This window comes from Paroedura picta, chromosome 5, assembly GCF_049243985.1.
Source record: "Paroedura picta isolate Pp20150507F chromosome 5, Ppicta_v3.0, whole genome shotgun sequence".
Lineage (NCBI taxonomy): Eukaryota > Metazoa > Chordata > Lepidosauria > Squamata > Gekkonidae > Paroedura > Paroedura picta.
This window is the reverse complement of record NC_135373.1, coordinates 90,867,643-90,888,080: the sequence shown is the minus strand read 5'-3', so window position 1 is coordinate 90,888,080 and position 20,438 is coordinate 90,867,643. Positions and strand designations below refer to the sequence as shown.

Sequence of the window (20,438 nt, the reverse complement as noted above, 5' to 3'; positions counted from 1 at the left end):
ACTGGCAAACCACCCCGTATTGAGTCTGCCATGAAAACGCTAGAGGGTGTCACCTCAAGGGTCAGACATGACTCGGTGCTGGCACAGGGGATACCTTTACCTTTACTTTTTAAACTTTCCTAGTAGCATCTTAAGAGAGACATTATTCTTAGAGCTCACTCTGAATTATCACTTGGGTCAAAGAAAATGTCTTTGGACATGGCCTCATCTGACAGTGACGACCAATTTCTAACATGGCCATGAGGTGATAGTTGTATGTCAAAGATGATAATATTTAAACAGATAAAATTTTGTACAGGCCATTCAAAACAGCAACCAATTCAACAAAATGTCTGAGTGTCTGACTGGAACAACAATCTGGAGATGGCAACCAAGGGGTGGAAGGAATGGTTCAGATTGGTGAGGGTTGGCATGGGGGGGTGAAATTTTATTGTGTTTTATCTTTTATCGTTTTAGCCATTGTTGTAAGCTGCTGTGAGGCAGCAGGACCGGGAACGGCAGCTAAGAATTTTAAGTAATAAATTAAAAATAAATAAAATATTGGGCTCCATTCATAAGGTTAGTAAGGTGGTTTAAGAATATAATTTCTTAATTTAACTTAACTAACTGAATGTTCAGTTAACTGTATAAAACCTGCTGCTACCTGTCCTGATACACCAGGAAGGGCGGGCTATAAATTAAAGGTGGTGATATTATTATGTGTCTTTTACTTACATATGGCCAATTTAAACTTTGAATCTTTTCATTAAATATGTGACAAATTACAACTATCCATATTTATAACTAGTTTTATTATATTTTCAATCACTTGTCTACTAATTTACAATTTGGGGCCTGTAACAAAATTAGTGGCTTCAGTGATTAGATTCCTAATGAACTTAACATCTGCAGTAAATCAAACTTGACCACAGAACAGTTCAACCACAGAGTAGAGGATAATCCTGTACAGACAAAATGCATGATTCACCAATGCCAGAACTTCATAACCCAACCATTATGGAAGTGTTTTCTTGATGCCTACTGGAGAAAAAAGTAGTGCTCACAGTTGCACAGCAGCACCGTCTTCTAATGAATGACACAAATCTGCCCAAACGCATTCACTAGCACTAAGTGGCAATCTCAGTGAGTTTTGCAGACATGAAAACCATCCATGGCTGCACCTGAAGAACTTAGTCCAGGACAAAGTGCTTTGGAAGGAAGATATGCCTGCTGGTTCTGCCTTGAATCAGCTCAACTGTGCAGAATCAGGTCCTATTACATACCCTAGGGAAAGTCTGCAGAGAAGAGTGAGAGAAGGGAGTCTGCTGCAAGATGCACAGGATTCCCTAGTTTCTGAGAGTGGATTCCAAGAGGATTAACTTGTTCTGGGAAGTGTTCCTGTATTGTACACACATCTGCGTTCATGCATATGTCAAGGTCACTGCTAAAATGATGGAGTTTAGAGTACCCAGGCAAAAAAATACCCTATTGGTTAAGGATTACTGAAATATCGAAGAAGCTATTTGTGGCTTTCATGGATATTAACGCGTACTTCAGTCATCGAGATCATGAAAGAAACAATGAGAGTGTCACATTTAATTATCACATGCATGGCAATTTATTTTTTTAAATATTTTCCTTGAATAGAATCAGCAATTAATAGCATCACCCTTTGGAGAAAAGCATTGGCATTGTTGGAATAAATTCTGCCAATTAACATTTACTTTTGTTCTTATTCATTTAAATAGAAAACACCCCCCCCTTCACATTAATCATTTGTTTCTTTGATATAGGGAGATAAGAATAATTACATGGATTAGGGAGGCTAAAAAGTGTAATTAGTAAGCTGTAATAAATAACTTTGCCCCACATACATCTTTGGAAAGCAATTGGAGTGGCTTTAAAAGGAAGTCACTGATAAATCTGGTTTTCAGAAACTTGAACTGTGCACTTTGATCTACGGTTTGTGTTTTAGCACACACCCAACATTTGTTTGCATTTCAATTTGCACGCCTCATGCTGCAGATGGAGACAAGGTCTCTTTACTGCAATGAATGGAGAAAACCATTATGTGGTGAAGAGTGAACGCAGCCCAGTTCAAATAAACTTTCAAATAATTATTTGGAGTAAGTCATGTGCCTTTCCCTTGCAGTTTCCTTTTGTACCCTCTTTAGCATTAACCATACATATGAATTAACAAACCACGGCTAGCAGGGGCCCATGAGAATCGTAGTCCATGGACCTCTGGAGAGCCACAGTTTGGCCATCCCTGGCTTATAGTATTTGTTCTGAGCACCATGAAGCAATTCTGAGGCTCACTACTATTTTCTCCCTAACTCTACTAATGCTGTCTCATGCCACCTGGCAGTCATCAAGCCGGCAAATTTAATTTTGCAGTTACTCTCAAAATTATAACTTCAAAAATGATCACACTACTGTTTACAATTCTGACCAATATGAACAAATATCTAATCATGCTTTGCAACCAACAGGAAATTGGAAAGGCCCATGTAGAGGACAAAGAAAGCATATGAGCCTGATGTTTTAGAAATCACACAAAACCATAATTTGGCAATCTGGTCTATTTGGGTTACTATGCCTTTAAGAATCCCATGAATTAGTGACAAAGATATAAAGACAATAGTGCTTAATGGAGAACCAATGTAAACTGAATTAAGTTTGAGTCCAGTGGCACGTTTAAGGCCAACACCCAGAATAGAACTTTGTTGCTCTTAAAGGTGCTACTGGGCTCAAACTTTGGCTACTTCAGACCAACATTTTATTGCAGTGTAAACTGAGAAATTTAAAAGTGGTCATTTAAAACAGAATTATCCCTTCGGACAAGCATAGATTTGAACCATGTAATTTCTTTTTGTAAAATTAAATTTACATATCGGTCAACTGAGACATCTTTTCACCTGCTGATTCTTGTCCATACCATACTGGTACTGCATAATTGGTATTCAGAAAAGCAGAGCATTATATATGAAAATAAAAACTCAACCTACTTATTTCAAATTCTTTCAACTGACACATTACTTGAAACAGTGGGGTTAATGTTGGTATTTCTTTGGTTGCTCAGGAACAGCTGATATGTGGGACAAAAGCTACATAAACATTTTGAAAGACTGTTTAACAAAAGTGGTCAGATTCAAGTCCACTGGCACCTTAAAGACGAATTAAGATTTTCAGAGAATACACCTTCAAGGGTCAAAGCTCCCCTTGCCTAATCAGAGAGTGTCCTTTTAAAAAGACAACATTCATTTTTTAAAAAAGCACTACAGCCACATGTGACTACAAGGTCAGCTAAAAGCAATTTTTTTTCATGGGAGAAACTAATATTTCACAGAGAGGACATCTGTTAAGAGTAGCTTCCTTGTCTTACTGCAAATGAAGTTGTATAGAGCAAGGCAGTGTGTAGTATGCACGTTTTCTTCACATGCTTACTGCATATTAATAATGGAATAAGATGGTAAAGCCAGTGAAGAGTAAGCCATTGAGACAGCTTGCCATGCATGAAACTTTGCAACATTAATTGCCATCCAAACCCACGTTGCCCCGCACCCCACCCCCTGTGACTTTTAACCTACCTGTTGCTTGACAGCTTTCTCCACCCATGTGCTACAAGCATGCAGAATCCCATGCTGGGAACATATAACACTCGCTCTGCTACTACGAAGCCAACAGGAAAAAAAAGATTTGATGCTGGGATGAATGGCAACACTATTAAACAAAGTGCCTAAAAAAGCAAAAACAAAACAAAACAAAAAGACATACAGACACTAACTAGTAACTCAGAGCTAAGAGTGCTTACACAGTTATTTAAGAAATCCAAATTATATTTAGTGCAGCTCAAGGAGAAATTTCAGTTCTACAAGTAAGAGGATCGAATGTGGAATGTATGTACTGAGTACATAATTCACTAGCTATCAACCACATTGCTCTATATATCAACTGCAGTAAAGCAAAACATTGTATATTACATTTAGAAACAATACAAGGAATAAGTGAAATACATCAGACATTCCTTACAGAGAACCTTTCAAAAATATAGGGATTTCTTATGATTTACATCATGCAACTGGCTTCCTGATAGAATATGCCATCAGTTTTATAACCTCCTTTGCCCCCACAAAGCTTACAGTAGCTTACATAAAGGTACTCAACTGTCTCCTGTTCAGGTCACTTGCATGGCCAGACCTGCTTAGCTTCAGCAAATCTGTGCTATACACCTCCTCATGCCCAAGGCTTGCAGGCTTCACTGAGACTTGCACTGATTTAAGGACATACACTTCTCATGTAGGATGGAGCTGCATTTTCCTTTAGAAGATGTGTCCAGGGCCACATATGTCCCCACCTCAGGCTTCACATGATAGTAGGAAGGACCAGTTACTGTGTGTTCATTGGCTTTATATTAACAATAGCTTGGAACTGCCTTCTCTGCTTGGAGTACTATATGGAATTGGCCACAATGGGAAAGACAACTCCTGAAATACACAGCATCCTCAATCACACTCTGGCTTTTTGCTATGATGTAGTGTCTATGTTCTCTCCTGTGTGTGTGTGTGTTTTTAGGTACTCTAGCATCCAGGCAGTGGCAGGGAAGAGTCAAGCATGGTCTTGTTTTGGTGATCCAAATCCCTGTCAAATTTTGAACTAAAAAGCTTTTGAAAAGAACAAAAGCCACACAGATCTCTAACTTGAAGAAATGTAAAAACACACCAATAGTGTTTGCTAAAGGAAAAACCAAGGGGAATGCTTGGCAAGGAAAGAGGGTGTTCTATGATCTGTCCCCATCCTCAGGCCAAGCTGTATTGAATCCCCAAGACTTGCAATTGTGTTAAATTACTCCAAACCCAGCATGCTTGTTTCCTTGGTGCTAAATAAAGATTTATCATTTTCTTCAGCCTTCTCCTAACCCTACAAGGCCTCTAAATCCCTTGACAAGGTATTCACGTTTAATTTAAAGATCTTTAAACGGCACTCCTTGTCACGCTTGTTGAAGTGTCCCATATAATCACTTCAGGTAACATGAATGCATTAAATCCATCTGAAGTGCAAGTTACATTCCTAGAATACCACTCCTGCAGTATGTCAAAGCTGCAAAACAAGTGAGCTGTAAAATGAGCAAGAAAAGCTTCATAATCCTTCAAGATTATCCAGATTACTTGGATCACCTCAGGGACTGCTCCTGTATTAAAATTAGTTAAAATCCTCAGGTAACAGTAGCTTTCAGCATTCTTACCACTTGCCGATTTTGGTTCAATTTCTAGGACAAGTGTATGAACACACACACATGCACTCACTCACTCCTAATGTTCACTCTGTTTCCAGTGCTACAGGCATGACATCACTGGCCTGATAAAGCCATTTTTTTTGTGTTACAAAGGGATGATAAGTCTACAGGCAGTATCCAGAAACACTAAGTGATACGGCAAAGCAGACTGTACATATATATGCCAAGAAATGGCAGAACATGATTCATTTTTTGTAGGCATAATGTAACATATGCCGCTAATAATCTTGACTACAAATCAACTATGTATCAACCTGATAGCTACAGCGGCATTTTTCTTGAGTGCTGAACTAAGGCAGTTCTACTTGTTGCAATGTTCAAGAACAAAACACAACATTCTGGGAAACTTGATAAGGAACAGAGCAACAGGTATTGCAATCTATATGCACGAGTACCGCAAACCAGTGGTCCCCAACCTGCGGGCCGCGGCCCGGCGCCGGGCCGCGAAGGCCATGGCGCCGGGCCGCAGCTCCCTCTCCCCGCCCCCCCCCCGCAGTAAAAAACTTCCCAGGCCGCAAGCTTGCGGCCCGGGAAGCTACTTACTGCGGGAGGGCGGGGAGAAGGAATCGGGGCCGGGCTGCGCCCGCGCGGCCCGATCCGCGGGCGTGGCTTCCGGGTGCGGCCCGATCGGCGGGTGCGGCTCGATGCGCGGGCGCAGCCCGAAGCGTGGGCGTGGCCTGCGCGGGCGCGGTCCCCGCGGGCGCGGCCCGATGCCCTGCCGGTCCCCAGCCTAATAAAGGTTGGGGACCACTGCCGCAAACTACGTAAGAGCATAGACATCAAGAATTTGTATGATGCAGCCAAACTTGACAATGAAAGGGGTTTAATTTCATTCTCATCAGATTCCAATCTAACTTCCATGTACACTGAACTTGGAGACATTCAGCAGTTGGAACCAAGGAAACAAAGATGCTGAGTTGGGGAGCATAAAACAGTACAGATGCAATAGGAACTGATCACTATAATAGCGAGACCAGACAACACAAGACCCCCTGGTGGATTTGCCCCCAAGGTAAATATACTCAGTCCATTCGCAACAGCTATTAAAGGGGAGAATTGCATTACCTTGTTTTAACTAGTTTAAGCAGCACTTTAAGGAAGAATGCTAATATAGACTAATGCATTTCTATTTTCTGGTAAACGGCCCTTGAGGCAATTTGATTTGTCTAGCAGTCCACTTGAACAGCTTTTCAGATGGAGATTCTTAATAAAGAAGTCTGCAGAAAGGTTCCATTATAAAAATGGATCCTTTATATAATGGGATATGAATGAAAACACCGGACTTCTTAGTAGGAAAACTATAAACTGACAACATCAGATTATGAATGTGGCACTTATTTTTCTCTGATCTTCTTCACCTCTAAATCAAGATATTGAACAAAACTCAGGATTTCTAAATAGTGGTTCTAAACCTGCTAATTTAATCTGAATAATGTTACCTATTTTTAAAGAAATGAATTATAACACAGCCATCTTTCCTGTATGACAACCTTATGAGACTGGCCATCAGCTTCAAGGCATTTGAACATACATCTTATGATTTCTGGTGGGGAAACTACCTCCAAATAGACAGGTCTTTGATGCAGGTGTGTGATAAGTTTCAGCCAAACCAAAAATAAAGTAGAATCAATGCTGGTTTGGTTTCCCAATTCAATTTGGCTCCATTACAACCTGTGGAGCCATTAAGGTAAATGGGAAATCTAGCATAAATGTATTCAGTGGTCTGTTGGGGGTGTGAGTTTGAGGCAGAAGCATCAAATTTGCAGCAACCACTGCAATTAATGTACTAGTGCCCTCAGCAGAACCAAGTGCCCCATTGTGGCAAATGTTAGCTTGGCAGAGTTTCAGCATGTAACCACAATCCAGGGCAGCAGGACCACTGCAATGCCACTTAATATTGTGATTCGGTTTGGCATTGGGTTCTGCTGTCTCTACAGAAATGCCCCCTCCTTCTCAGTTTCTATTCCAGAGATTCTCTGATGTTAACTCAGGCCTGTTGGGAGGGCACTATCACAGTGGCACTGGTTCTTCAGGGCAGTACTGCACCGGTCCTGCTGCTGGGGTTGACCTTGCAAAAATCCCCCCCCCCTTCATTGCAGATATTTTCTGAGACATTCTGCTGAGCCTGGACTGCCTTGTGCTGTTGGCCTGCAAACAACACTTTCCACCAGGCTTATGGCGGAGGCCAGAACAAAATCCCACCACTGGACATAGAGAAGTAGCAGAAAAGCGGAGCATTATGATGCATTTATTGTTTATTATATTTTAAACTGAATTTTAAAATGCTGTAAATCGCCCTGAGCCTGTTCACAGAGCAGCGGTCTATAAATGTAATAATAATGTATTGTTCCCTCTTTGGAAACAACAGATGAGGGCACCTTCTTTGAACCCCCTAGTACCATCTTTTTTGAACTAGACTGCAAATCTGGCTCTACCTCAAACACCACAGCCTCCAGACCATTGAATATAGTGACAGGCTAGATTGATGTTGACTTCATTGATTATAATGAAGTGGAATCAATTGTATCAAAAACGGGATTCAGATGATTCTGTATGCTGAAATTATTTGGGCCAAATGAATCTAAATTAAAAAAAAAACTATTTCTTGGTGTGCACATCCCTTGAATGGCAGAATCATATGCACAACTACCATTTACCTGCTTGTGTTCACACAGGGCAGCACTATTATAACTACAACCATACATCTCATTCTAGCCTTGATATGCAATTGGTTCCTCAACGGTTAGAGGGGAAGCAAACTTATGCACAGCCTTCATAGCACTGTTCTTTTTTATAAAGAGCTATGTTATTTGTGTGCAGAAGGGGTGGTCTCTTACTTAGGTGTAAAGAATGTATTCTACAGTTTTGTTTATATATAGTAGCAGCAATTTTGAGACAGGATGAGCAATGGAGGCAGAGTGACTACACTCAAAATACATTAGCAAAAATGGTCAAGATAGATTTCTTGTGTCACTGTTGGCCACAATCTATTCTTTCAGCACAATTCTAGTGCACAGTAAAACATTGCTTTTATTCAATGCTTTAGATTTAGTACATGGAACATCTTTCTTACTTACCATTAGTACAGTCTTAGAGGAATCCCCAGGATACCGGAGGCTGAAAATGAGCAGAGATCCCAAAAAACAGAAGAAGGTGACTGTAGCAACATTCCTTACATCTAGAAGAGTCTCTATCAGCGGTATGGTGCCCATTGTCCAATCGCAACACAATTCTGAAGGATTTAGAAGCAACCAAGCATTAACAGGAAGGAGGTAGTTGAAAGTGAGCTGTCTTGCAGGAAAGGGACTTACAGCAGCTGGGTTATCAAACCTAATTAAAACAAAAACACACACAATCACTCCAAACCGTCTAAAAGGTAGTTCCATACCGCAATGGCAGATTTTGATTTAGAGCCACAGGAATTTAAGATGAGAAAGAAAGTGGGGGGGAAATCTTTGAACAGCTTGAAAACTGTTCCTCGTGAGTTGCTGAACACCAGGGGAATCCTTGGCATACTAAATACAGAGCATCAAGGACTTCAGAAGACTTCAAAAGTTAAGTGAAGGGCATACTCCCTTCCTACTGTCCTGTTTGATATTTATGTGTATATGCCTACCACTAAGAACAAAGACAAAAATCATATTTTAAAATTGAATAAGACATTTGTTAGTATACCATAAAGTCTCAAATGCAGACTTTTAAAAAATTATGACTTTTTTTGCATATCTGGCTCTTCTTATAGCTAGTTATTTGCCAGCATGGTATGGCACTGAAATTCATTTTATTTATTGCAGTAAAATACTGATTTTCAGAGACATTTTCCACACTAATACAGAAGAACGTTGCAATAAATCTCAAACAATTCTATTGTCTACCAACTATTGTAACATTTTTAAAAAAATGTAGTGCAATTCAGTACTGAATTTTACCTTGTAAACACTGGTAGTTGTGACTGTATGACCTGGACTCTGATCACAACAAGCAGTAGTGTACTAAACATCAGAACAATTAGTTTCAGCAGCATCTGAAGCATACAATAAGGAATGCTGCCTTTGCCTCGGAGAATCTGTAATACTGTATCCCACAGAATAGGCAAGGTGTACTAAAGAGAGAAAAGAATGTTTAGTTATTGAAGAAAGCACATCTTTAGCCACCACTCAATACAATGTCCCAACAGCTAACATCCAATACCGATTTATTGCTTCTTTGGTTCACAGGCCACTTTTCACTCCTGTGTTCCCCAAGGATCACACAATAAGATACAACATTTAAAATCAATACAACTCAGATGAAACCAATGTGAGACAGCGTAAAGTAAGTATAGTCAACGAACAGCATCTGCATTTTTAATATCTAGCCTGGCTGTTTCACAGAAATGTATAGCTGTTCCAGCCATTTCGAACAGTTTTGATAGCAATTATGTGACTGCAGAGCCATGTGATATTCTTAACCCTGCATGGATCTCTAGTTTGCAAGAATGCAGCTCATAGGGCATGTCAGGGCAGTACAGCAGCAAATACAAACAGCAACTTCAGCCAGTCAAATTTAAGGATATTTTTGGCAGTTTCATATTATCCCACAAATTTATATTTTATAAATAGAGTATGAAATTTTAAAAAAAGAAAAGATGGAGTGTGTTTTCATGGCCCAGTGGACAAAAGTGATTTTCTGGGGATCACACCAGCTAACTGACATACATTTTGAACAGCACAAAGAACCTTTTTCTTTTTCAGTAGGTTGCTGGCTTGTAACCAAAGGCTAACCCTATGACTAATCATAAAAGATTTGGTGAATGGACCAGTCAAATATTTTTAAATCATTATCTTTATTGCAACAAAGTTTATTCTTATCATAAAAATCAGTTCATTTAATTGTTTCATAATAACTATTTTAAAAAGTTAATGGCCTACTGTCAATTTTAACTACATTAGGTTGGGCTTCATGTTCTTACCCACCCTGAGCCAGCAGGGGAGAGTGAGCTTTAAAAATAAAATACCTGTTATTATCATCATCATCATCATCATAGATGTGAACAATTCACTGATTGTTCTACCTGGTTTTTACTGTGGAATGTCAGAAGCCATCCTACAATTTCCAATAAAATAGAATTAAAATTTACTATGTAAGCAGATTTTTAAAAGTGGCTACAACAAATTTCACAGTTCTCCAAGATGGGGACCCAGGTCAACCCGAGACAGCACTGAAGACCATTCTGTTCATATTTGGAGATGCCTGAAGTTATACAAGAGATGGACAGTATGAAAAATGCTTGCTGTCATGCTCATGCCTGCCCTTGGTAGCAATTCATACGATCTTGAAATTAAAAAGGGAAACTGCCACCTGTACAGGGACATTCTTGGGATCAGGCAGTTGTCTGATCATGGGAACGGTAGGATGCAATACATAAGCTCATACATGGTATCCATTAGTTTGATGCTGAAAGTGATAAATGAAACAGCTTTAAAATATTTTAGAATACATTAACTGTTTAAATGACACTTCTTCAGAGAAGCAATGCATCACTGACTACAAGAATTTATTTTAGGAAGAACATATTTTCCAATTTAACTTTAAGAATGTTAAAGGAAAATTGTTTTTGTGTGTCTCCTTGCCACTATTACGGCTTCTGATCTTTTGATTAAAACCAAGCCTCAAAAAGTGCACGCACAGTTTTAATTGAAAACATTTATATTGCCGGCTTGCTTGAATGTCTGTATGAATTTGGCTTCCTTGTTTGCTTTTCACAGGGCACTCACTGATAAATCTCTAATAGTACTCAAGAGCCTGTACTGTTTCCCCTACCCAGTCCTTTCTTAAATACCCAAAAGTGAAGGCAGAATTAGAATTTGGGTGGAATTATGCTAACAAGAATAAAGTGAATTATCGGAATGGGAGTTACTGGCCAAAATTCATGTTTGGCTATTTGTGGACCAACACATTTTGACATACATGTGGAATGCAATTTGAAGGATATCCAACAAAAACTGAATTGCTTCTACACACAAGAATAGTTGTGTGTAAGAAAGGCAAAGTGGATAAGAATTGGGAATATTCTGTGCCGCCAGGTTGTCTTTAAGTGAAGGACCTAGCAGGAACTGAATTATTTTTATTGTCTTCATTGCTTTTTGTTCTGGAAAAGATTTCACCATTGTGTTTTGATGGATCCCCTCAAAGGCCTCACAGACCATGACTGGTCATTGGACAACAGCTTAAGAACTAGTGCACAATGGCAATCACTGGCGAATGAGTGTGGTACACTGAACAATATAAGCCAGACAAGTTTTTTTTAAAAACAGATCTACACTGGCATAGAGAGATGGATGAGACTTCTCTCAGTTCTAGAGGGCCATTAAATATTTTGATGATAAAACCACTCATCCAGATACACAGATGAAATACTACAAGTGATCATCTGAACACAGCCTACAATCAAATGACAAGACAACATGGCCAAGACAAATTTAATCTAATGCTGCCTTGTGAATTCAGGATATAAACATGGGCTTAGAGATGGATTTCATAAATTCCTTACCCCTTGAGCCATAAATACTTCATAGACACAGCATATTCCCACTACTGTGATTCCTTGTTCCTTACATAAGGTAGCCACAGCCACCAAAAACACAGTCAGCGCAATGGGAGTCCACACTGCAATAAGATGACACAGAAACTGTTAGTCTTCCTAAAATTAAGCACAGTAGATTTACAGAAGTACAGATGGGCTGACTAGAAACAGAGGAACTGAGAGCTACTGTCAATTTTCATAATCTTTTGCACACTGAACATCGTGAACAAACCCATTTTGCCAGCTGCATTGATCATGCAACATTCTATGTATTCACAAATTATGCTTCAGATTTTTTTAAATGTGATTGCCTAATGCACAATATATAGCCCTCTTATGTTATGAAGGCTATGAAGTTCATAAAAGCAGCCATAAAGGGGCCAGCTTAGTGTAGTGGTTAGCTGACTTCTTATTTGGCGAGCCGGGTTCGATTCTGCTCTCCCCCACATGCAGAAAAGCTGGGTGACCTTGGGCTCACCACAACACTGATGAAGGTGTTCTGACCGAGCAACGATATCAGGGCTCTCTCAGCCTCACCTGCCTCACAGGGTGTCTTGTTGTGGGGAGGGGAAAGGAAAGACGATTGTAAGCCACTTTGGGACTCCTTCGGGTAGAGAAAAGCAGCATACAAGAACCAATTCTTCTTCTTCTAAAGGTGAGCTTAAAGTATGGCAAAACTCTTTGTAAGGTTTCCTCAAATCCAACCAGTACTAAATGGGAAGCGTAGGTTATTAGATGGCCAATTTAGAGAGATCATATTATAGCAGTTTTTTTAAAAGTGCACTGGCTTCCAGAGCACTCCTGTCCTTATAAAGTTTTATATATATTGTCTCAAGTCCAGAGTATCTGAAAGGCAACTTTTCCCATTTGAATCTGGCAGCTTGTGAAAGCAAACCAGGTAAGCACTAGAGATGGGCCTTTCTTTGAATGGGAAAAACACTGTGGAACTGAATTAAGAATCCCTGCTGGTGACAACCCATGCACAGGAGACACAGATTCAAGATGACACTTGCAACACATTTAAAAGTAGTCTATTTCCTGTGGCATAAAACTTCTAATAAACAGATACATTTGTTAGTCTGGTGTGCTGCAAGAGCAATACTCCTGTTTTTAGGCAACTGCAGGATTTCAGTGTTAAGACGCCACAGCAGTTGAAGAAAACTACATTATGGACAAACAAGCAAAAGATACATTTAGATATTTTGGGAGTTACTCGCTCTTACAAGATAGATTCAAGTGGTTAGCCAGGTTGGTTTGAAGTAGTACGACAAAATTTGAGTCCAGTTGGCCTTTAAGGCCAACAAAGACTTATTCACGGTGTGAGCTTTCGTGTGCATGCTTAAAGCTCTTACAAGCTATAAGTATTCATAATGAAAAATATACAGACATACAACAGACAAAAAGTATTTACCGATAGTGTTTTCTGCTCCTTTTGATCTGGTATATGACAGAAATGCAGCTAGGAAAAAGATAGACGAAAGAAGCTCTGCTCTGCCCACCACCCCAGTCACCTAAACAGGAGACAAGACCATGATATTTAATTACTCAGATTAGGGTTTCAAGCCAGTTGAACAGCCAGTTATGCAAGTAAGGAACAAACAGTACAGGGTAAATATATTACTGTACCCATGTACAAGTTTCACTGCTTTAAAAAGCAGTTAATGACAGAAGAAAAGAATTGGGATGCCCCCTTGTGGTTGACATAAGGAAGTACACCTTTTCTAATTATTATTATTATTTAGATTTATTGGAATGAATTAGGTGCATCTTGTGTAAAGTGACATCAAGTCACAGCAGATTTATGACAACCCCAAATGGATTTCCTGGCAAGGGACCAACAGCAGTGGTTTGCCACTGTCTTCCTCTGCATAGTGACCCAGAATTCCTTGATAGTCTTTCATCCAAATACTAACAAGGGATGACTCTGCTTAGCTTCCAAGATCTGACAAGCTCTGGCTAGCCTGGCACACCCAGATCAGGGACAGGAACACTTCAATATCTGTCTACATAAATGGGCAAGAATAAAAGCTATCAGACCAGTAGGGGTTACATTACATGCTTCATAGGTACAGGTGCCCCAGATACCAGAATTGTAACAAGAGAACAAATACACGATTCAGAGCTGGACTGTGGCAAACCTTCGTGCTTAACACTGATCAGCCAAGCTTTGACTCTTATTTTAATTTCACCATTAAAACTTTTTGCTAATTTACTTATCTTGCAGACTTCAATATGGCTGATTCTTCAAAATATTTTATTTCCACCTCTGGCCATCTATGCATAATAGATCATGAAACTGCTACAATAGTTACAGATGCATTTATGATTTATTAAAGAGTAATGCTTTGACAAGCCTGACAAGAAATAAAAGCAGGCACATCCTTATCCATGGTTCCTCTATATATTTGTGAAACAGCCTGGTGGGTGGAATGTGTCCTGCTGTCCAAGTCGGAATACGGCCAATCAGGGGTGTAGCCATCAATGCTGGTTGCACTCCTGATTGGCTCTCCCCCTGCAGCTCCCACCCTCCATCCTCAGACTCTAGCTTCTTTGCTCTCACACGAACCTCAGTGCCTGGAGCCTGTAGCAGGTAAGGGGAGAGGGCCCTGGGCAAAGGTTCATGGTGGAGGACCTGCTAACGAGGGCCTCCCAGCTTGCTGACTGCCTGCTAAGGAGCTCTGTCCCAGCCCTGCTAATGAGCAGGCCAGTCCTCGCCCTCCCAATCCTGCTGCGAGCTTCAGCCCAAAGCCACCATAAACTGCTTGGCCGGGGGCCAGGGGAGGGAACCCTTTCAAGGCCCGTTCTTAGGAATGGGCTTTGAAGCTAGTAGTCCATAATATGACAGTATTTCTAGGAAAGGGAGGATTTAAAGCACAGCTGCAATTAAATCAGATAAAAATGCATTTTTACCTTAAGATCCCCAGTCCCTTTCAAGGCTAATTAAAGGAAGACATGGTTGAATTTCACCCCAATCCTAAACCATAGGATGTTTAAGTCCTTTCCCCCCCATTGCTATGTGTTAACAATTTTAGCATAAATTAAGACAGCCTTTTCAGGTTACTTACAGCTTCAGTATGTATTGGTTGTACTGCAAACAGCAGGGATGCAACAACACTGCTTCTGCCGTCCAAGAAAAGCTTGCAGACCTTAAGGAAGACTATACAAACAACTGTGTGGAAGATGACATTCAGGAGGTGGTAAGAGACAGCATTTAATTCACTGAATAAGTAATTCAAACGGAAGGTGAGAACAGTGAGTGGCCGATATGATTTATGACTCCTCTCCTAAAACGCAAACACACACAAACCCATAAGAAACAAAGTTATAAGTGGCTTCCATAAATCAATCATTAGCAATTTACAAACATAGTACCAAAAGCAATCAGGGTACAAACAACGATTTTCTTGAAGAAAATTCCATGATCCTGCCTGGCGCTCAGGTTTTCTGAGTTGCAGAATTCACAAGTCTGCACAAGGCAAGATTCAGCACAAATTTGGGCTGATTTGGAGCTCCTGTATCAATGTTTGGGGAAAGTGCCCATGTTCAGATTGGCTGTTCAGGGCTATTTTAACAGGTGAGTAGCATGTGGTTTGCAGCTAAACTGTTAGGTTTAAGTGGCTGCCAGCCATTTTGGTTTCACAGCTGATAGCCAGACCCACCGTGTTGTTAGGCTTAAATGGCTGCCAACCTGACTGCCAGCAACCATTTTCCTTGTCCATTTCACTTTCCCCACTCTGCTGTTAGATTTAAATGACATTTAAATCTAACAGTGGGTCAGGAGGAAGTGAAACAAACAGGTTAAATTGTTGCTAGCGGCCAGGAGAAATGGGGAACTGAATGTGCTGGGCAGGTTCAGTTCCAACGTGGCCTTTAGATTGCCCCAAACCAAACTGGGTTTTTAGGTTTGCATCCATCACTAGTCTAAACAAAAAAAATCACAAAGGGCAAGTATGACTCTAGTGAACTTTGTCCAGGTCAGAATACCTACAAACTTTAAAATCCTGGTTCAGAGCAGCCCCTGAACTGAACCCCAAACTGAGGCAAAAGGCCCCCAACCAGAACCAAGCTGGTCCAGGGAGTTTGGTTCACCCTATGGCTGGGAGAAAGGGATGGGAAATCACCTGGGAAGAGTCAAATGGCTGGCAGCCAATTACCTCATCCATTTCACTTTCTCCTGCTTCAAATCGTGGGCAAGCAAAACTGATGTGAAATGGCTCGCAGCCTTTTCAACAAAACAGTGATGTAGGTCTGCCCATCAGCTGTGAGACTGAAATGGCTTACAGCTTAGTTGTATTACATCTATACCCCCACCCCACACCTCTAGGAAGGTCTGCTCAAGGGAGGGATTTCTAGGCCACAAAACTTTTTTTATTGTAGAGGGCCAAGAGCCCTGGATACAATGAGGTTTTATGTAGGGATTTTATGAGGCTTTTTATGTGCAAGTTGCAGTGCAAGCTGCAGTGAGTCTTCAGAAAGTAGCAGGATATAAATCCAATAAATAATAATAACAATATCAGATAAACATTTTTGAAACCTTGTTCAAATCTCTTTCCACGCAAAAGAAAGCCTATGGTCTGACAGATCCCTACTAGAATAGCATTATACCCTTGCCAAGGAAGGGGGGGGAAGAAACAGGGCACAAGGGATGATCACACTAAGCCTTGATGATCTATAGATGGATCTTAGTGCATATGAACAACTACTGGAGTATATTGTCAGCATCAGTTATGTCTTCCCTACACATGCTCCCCAGTTGCACAACATTATGTTTTCCTGGACACTTAGAAATTTCAATGATTAGAGGAGATTTGGCTCAGTTGTAGAGCATCTGCTTTGTATTTTAAAAAATCTTAAATTCAATCTCCAGCATCTCCATTTAAAAGGGCTAGGTAATAGATAAAGTGAAAGACTTCCACCTGAGAACCTGGAAAGCTGGTGCTGGTGTACTGTTTGGTCTATCATCTTAATGTGCATTCCATATTCTGAACAAGCATAAACTGCTACTATGGGAATTTTACATTTGTATGTTGAGACTATGTATGAACTATTTGGTTTTGTTTTTGTTGTAAAAAAGCAGTTAGTGTTTTCACAAAAGGGATATTACCTCAGACATAGGAGTTCCCCAGAAGTCATTCAAAAAGAGGTTTTTTAAAGGAGTTGAAGGATGCAAGTCTTTGTTATCCAAAATGGCTGAAACATCATCAAAAACAAAGCCACAAAAGAGGCTGTTCCAATAGCAAGCTGCCACCACTCCAATTATAAGTGCTACTTCTTTTGAGTTAACATAAGCCATCTTCTCCACAGTGTTCACACGTTGCAACTGAAAAATAAAATCCAACATGATTTTAAAATCTTGCATCAGCAGAATTCACATTTGCAGTCAACATTAACTTAAAGTGATAATTTACTTGCTACTGCCATTGGCAACAAAGTTTTCTGGGTGGCCTTGCACCAATTACACAAACTCAGCCTAAGCTACCCCACAAAGCTAACAGAGAGACTATCCTCTATGAATTGATTTAGTGCTCTTCAATGACCAGGTTAAAAAATTGGAAGGGTGTTTCAATACAAACTCTGCTTTATTTTCTCACATAGTTAAGTCTTCAACAATTCAAAGGTAATCTTCTCTCTCCTGATCTTTTATCAGAGTTGTCTTATGAGCGTGGTACAGATGCTACAAAAACATATCCCGAGAAACAAAGGACATTGGGTAGGGAGCTGTGGACCTGTATAATGAATCTGGAAGAGTATTTCTACACTGTGTATTCCCACACATGGTACAAGAAATACAGTGCTCTGCTTCATGACGTTTAAGTGAGAATTGACAAAAGCTTTGTCTTCACAACTGCTTAGGTACAATTCAGATGTTACAGAAATTAGGAGTTTGGGATGGACATGAACCTAGTTTACTGCCAGGCCTGCACATAACCTCTCAACCCACCCTTGAACATCACAATGACAATATTGAAGATGGAAGTCATCAACTAATTTCAAATAGTCATTAATTCTAAGAGTAAGTGATTTAATAGACAGCAACTATCTTCCTCAGTAACTGGACTTCTTAACAATAATTTAATTCATGTCTTGACAAATTTTGTATGTCACTGGGAACTAGTTCAAAACTTAGTTAGATCAATTTTTCAATCTTCAGAATTTTGTATTTTAACAAGCATATATCTCATTATTACTCACAAAACCTAATCATAAATTCTTCAGTTTCTCTTAATTGTACTTAAATTAGGACAGGTTTTGTAGTAAATATGGGGTAATTTTGGCCTGTATCAACAGGGGCATCACATCAAAATCACAAGATGTCATAGTTCCATTGTATATGGCACTGGTCAGACCACACCTGGAGTACTGTGTGCAGTTCTGGAGGCCTCACTTCAAGAAGGGCGTAGATAAAATTGAAAGGGAACTGAGGAGAGTGACGAAGATGATCTGGGGCCAAGGGACCAAGCCCTATGAAGATAGGTTGAGGGGCTTGGGAATGTTCAGCCTGGAGAAAAGGAGGTTGAGAGGGGACATTATAGCCCTCTAAGTATTTGAAAGGTTGTCATTTGGAGGAGGGCAGTTTCTGTTGGCTGCAGAGGAGAGGACACGCAGTAATGGGTTTAAACTTCAAGCACAACGATATAGGATAGATATCAGGAAAAAAATTTTCACAGTCAGAGTAGTTCAGCAGTGGAATAGGCTGCCTAAGGAGGTGGTGAACTCCCCCTCACTGGCAGTCTTCAAGCAAGGGTTGGATACACACTTTTCTTTGATGTTTTAGTATGCTAAGGGCTGATCCTGCGTTGAGCAGGGAGTTGGACTAGATGGCCTGTATGGCCCCTTCCAACTCTATGATTCTATGATTCTAATTTTGAGTTTTCAGCCACACCAAAAAGTAAGCCTCTATCTAACCTCTCCAACCTTCTCAATTTCTCATAATTTTATTAATCATTTTAAAAGCTGTCCTTAATTAAAGAATAGAGTCAGGTTAAAAAGCAACTGGTTAAAATAAAAGATCATCTACTATTACTGAACTACATAAATTTAATATAAATAAGCATTTAATGCACATGTGTATCATGCAACAAAATGTACTCTGATTTCTATCATCCACCAACCACTGCAGAAAGGTAATGGTACATAGCTGGGATTGTTTCTTATACGTGGCCTGAATGTTATCCATAGTATACAGAAGTATGTTAATACCCCTGACATGCCCCATTTTAAAAAAAAAGCAGTAGCAGTAAATATAATTTTTTCAGCTTCCTGATATAGGAGTTTAATCTCTGTCTTCATGGTCACATCAACATGTTGTAAGCATCAACAACAACATTCTGACTTACCATTCAAGTGCAGGATTTGTTCTTTTACACATACACTTCAGGAATAGTCATTTTAAAATGAAGCCTCAGTCGATACCAATGTCAGTAACTGATCAACTCTGAATGCCTGTGGATCTTTACTAGAATTACAAAGGGAGAGACAGAAAAGTCACCTTTAGAAAGCATACTACATCTTATGTTAAATAGGAGATGAGCTGTACTTTAAACAATTTAAAGTAACAATTTATTTCAACAGCTTTCATGAGATGCATGAAAGTACATTAAGACTTAAAGATATACATCTTTAAGGTAGAGACAGATGTTATAAAGACAGCCCAATTTAAAAACAAAATCCAATCAAAAAAGACAACCAACCATTCAGGGTGGAGTGTCCTAGGAGCTGACAAACAGTAACCGTAGAATAGATGTCAGATTTAATTCAAGGAAGTATAGGAAGAAAAAGATACAATTTTTAAGTAGGGAGACCACAGAACAGCTATACTTCTGTAAAAGGTGAGTGATGTTAAGATACTTGTGAAAAGCCTGGCTGGGGTGGTGGTGACAGTACTGAACTTCTTGATGTATCATAATTCAGCACATTCATATTTGGTTCTCTTTTTGAAATCCTCTTGTAGGACAAGGTTCTAGAAGAATAAGATGTTCACTCTTGTTTTTAAATGCTTTGAATTTTCATGTCAGATTTGTGTCCATTTAACACAACTACAACCTCTGGGATTATCTGTTTTATTATAGTGAAGAGAGGCTACCAAATCTGCAGAGAAGTTCACATTTCAAAAGCTAGTACTAAGGGAGTCCATTGGGTAGGGTCAAAACATCTCTATGCACAAATTACGTACCTTATTGTTTTGAAAACAAAAAGTAATAATAATCTATGGCAGGCTTTCTCAACAAGGGTTTTGTGAAACCTTGAGGTTTCTTGGCGGGCCTGGAAGGGTTTCCTGAATGGGTGGAAGTTAAACTTAAGTGTTTATTGGGTGATATGACCATATGGGCCCCCTCCCAAAATGGCCAGTGATAGTCCTGGAGGGGGTAGAAGGGGAGGGGCCCTGGATGGGTGTGTACACAGCTATGCTTCCCACCATATTCTGCATGACTGTGCCAATTCTGAATATTTCAGGGGTTTCTCAACAATAAAATGGTTGAGAAAGGCTGATCTATGGCTACGGAATGAGCTCATCCTGGTTTGCTTTGCTTATATTTTCCAATCTTATCAACCTTTCCCATCTTTCCTGGCATACCTCAGTCAAGGGACTAATCTTTT

General features: G+C 39.9%; 1 protein-coding gene across 3 annotated transcripts in view; it reads right to left on the bottom strand.

The window, feature by feature from the left end:
* TMTC3 (transmembrane O-mannosyltransferase targeting cadherins 3) overlaps window positions 1-20,438 on the bottom strand; it is a 36,642-nt gene that overhangs the window by 13,477 nt on the left and 2,727 nt on the right. For all 3 annotated transcript variants that reach the window (XM_077338983.1, XM_077338984.1, XM_077338985.1), the window contains 8 exons: window positions 19,178-19,296; window positions 16,945-17,160; window positions 14,906-15,124; window positions 13,252-13,351; window positions 11,808-11,923; window positions 9,205-9,377; window positions 8,353-8,605; window positions 3,570-3,718 (listed from right to left, as the gene is read on the bottom strand). In XM_077338983.1, coding sequence (XP_077195098.1) covers window positions 3,570-3,718; window positions 8,353-8,605; window positions 9,205-9,377; window positions 11,808-11,923; window positions 13,252-13,351; window positions 14,906-15,124; window positions 16,945-17,160; window positions 19,178-19,180 — 1,229 coding nt within the window. In that variant the 5' untranslated portion in view covers window positions 19,181-19,296. The remainder of the gene's footprint in view (window positions 1-3,569; window positions 3,719-8,352; window positions 8,606-9,204; window positions 9,378-11,807; window positions 11,924-13,251; window positions 13,352-14,905; window positions 15,125-16,944; window positions 17,161-19,177; window positions 19,297-20,438) is intronic.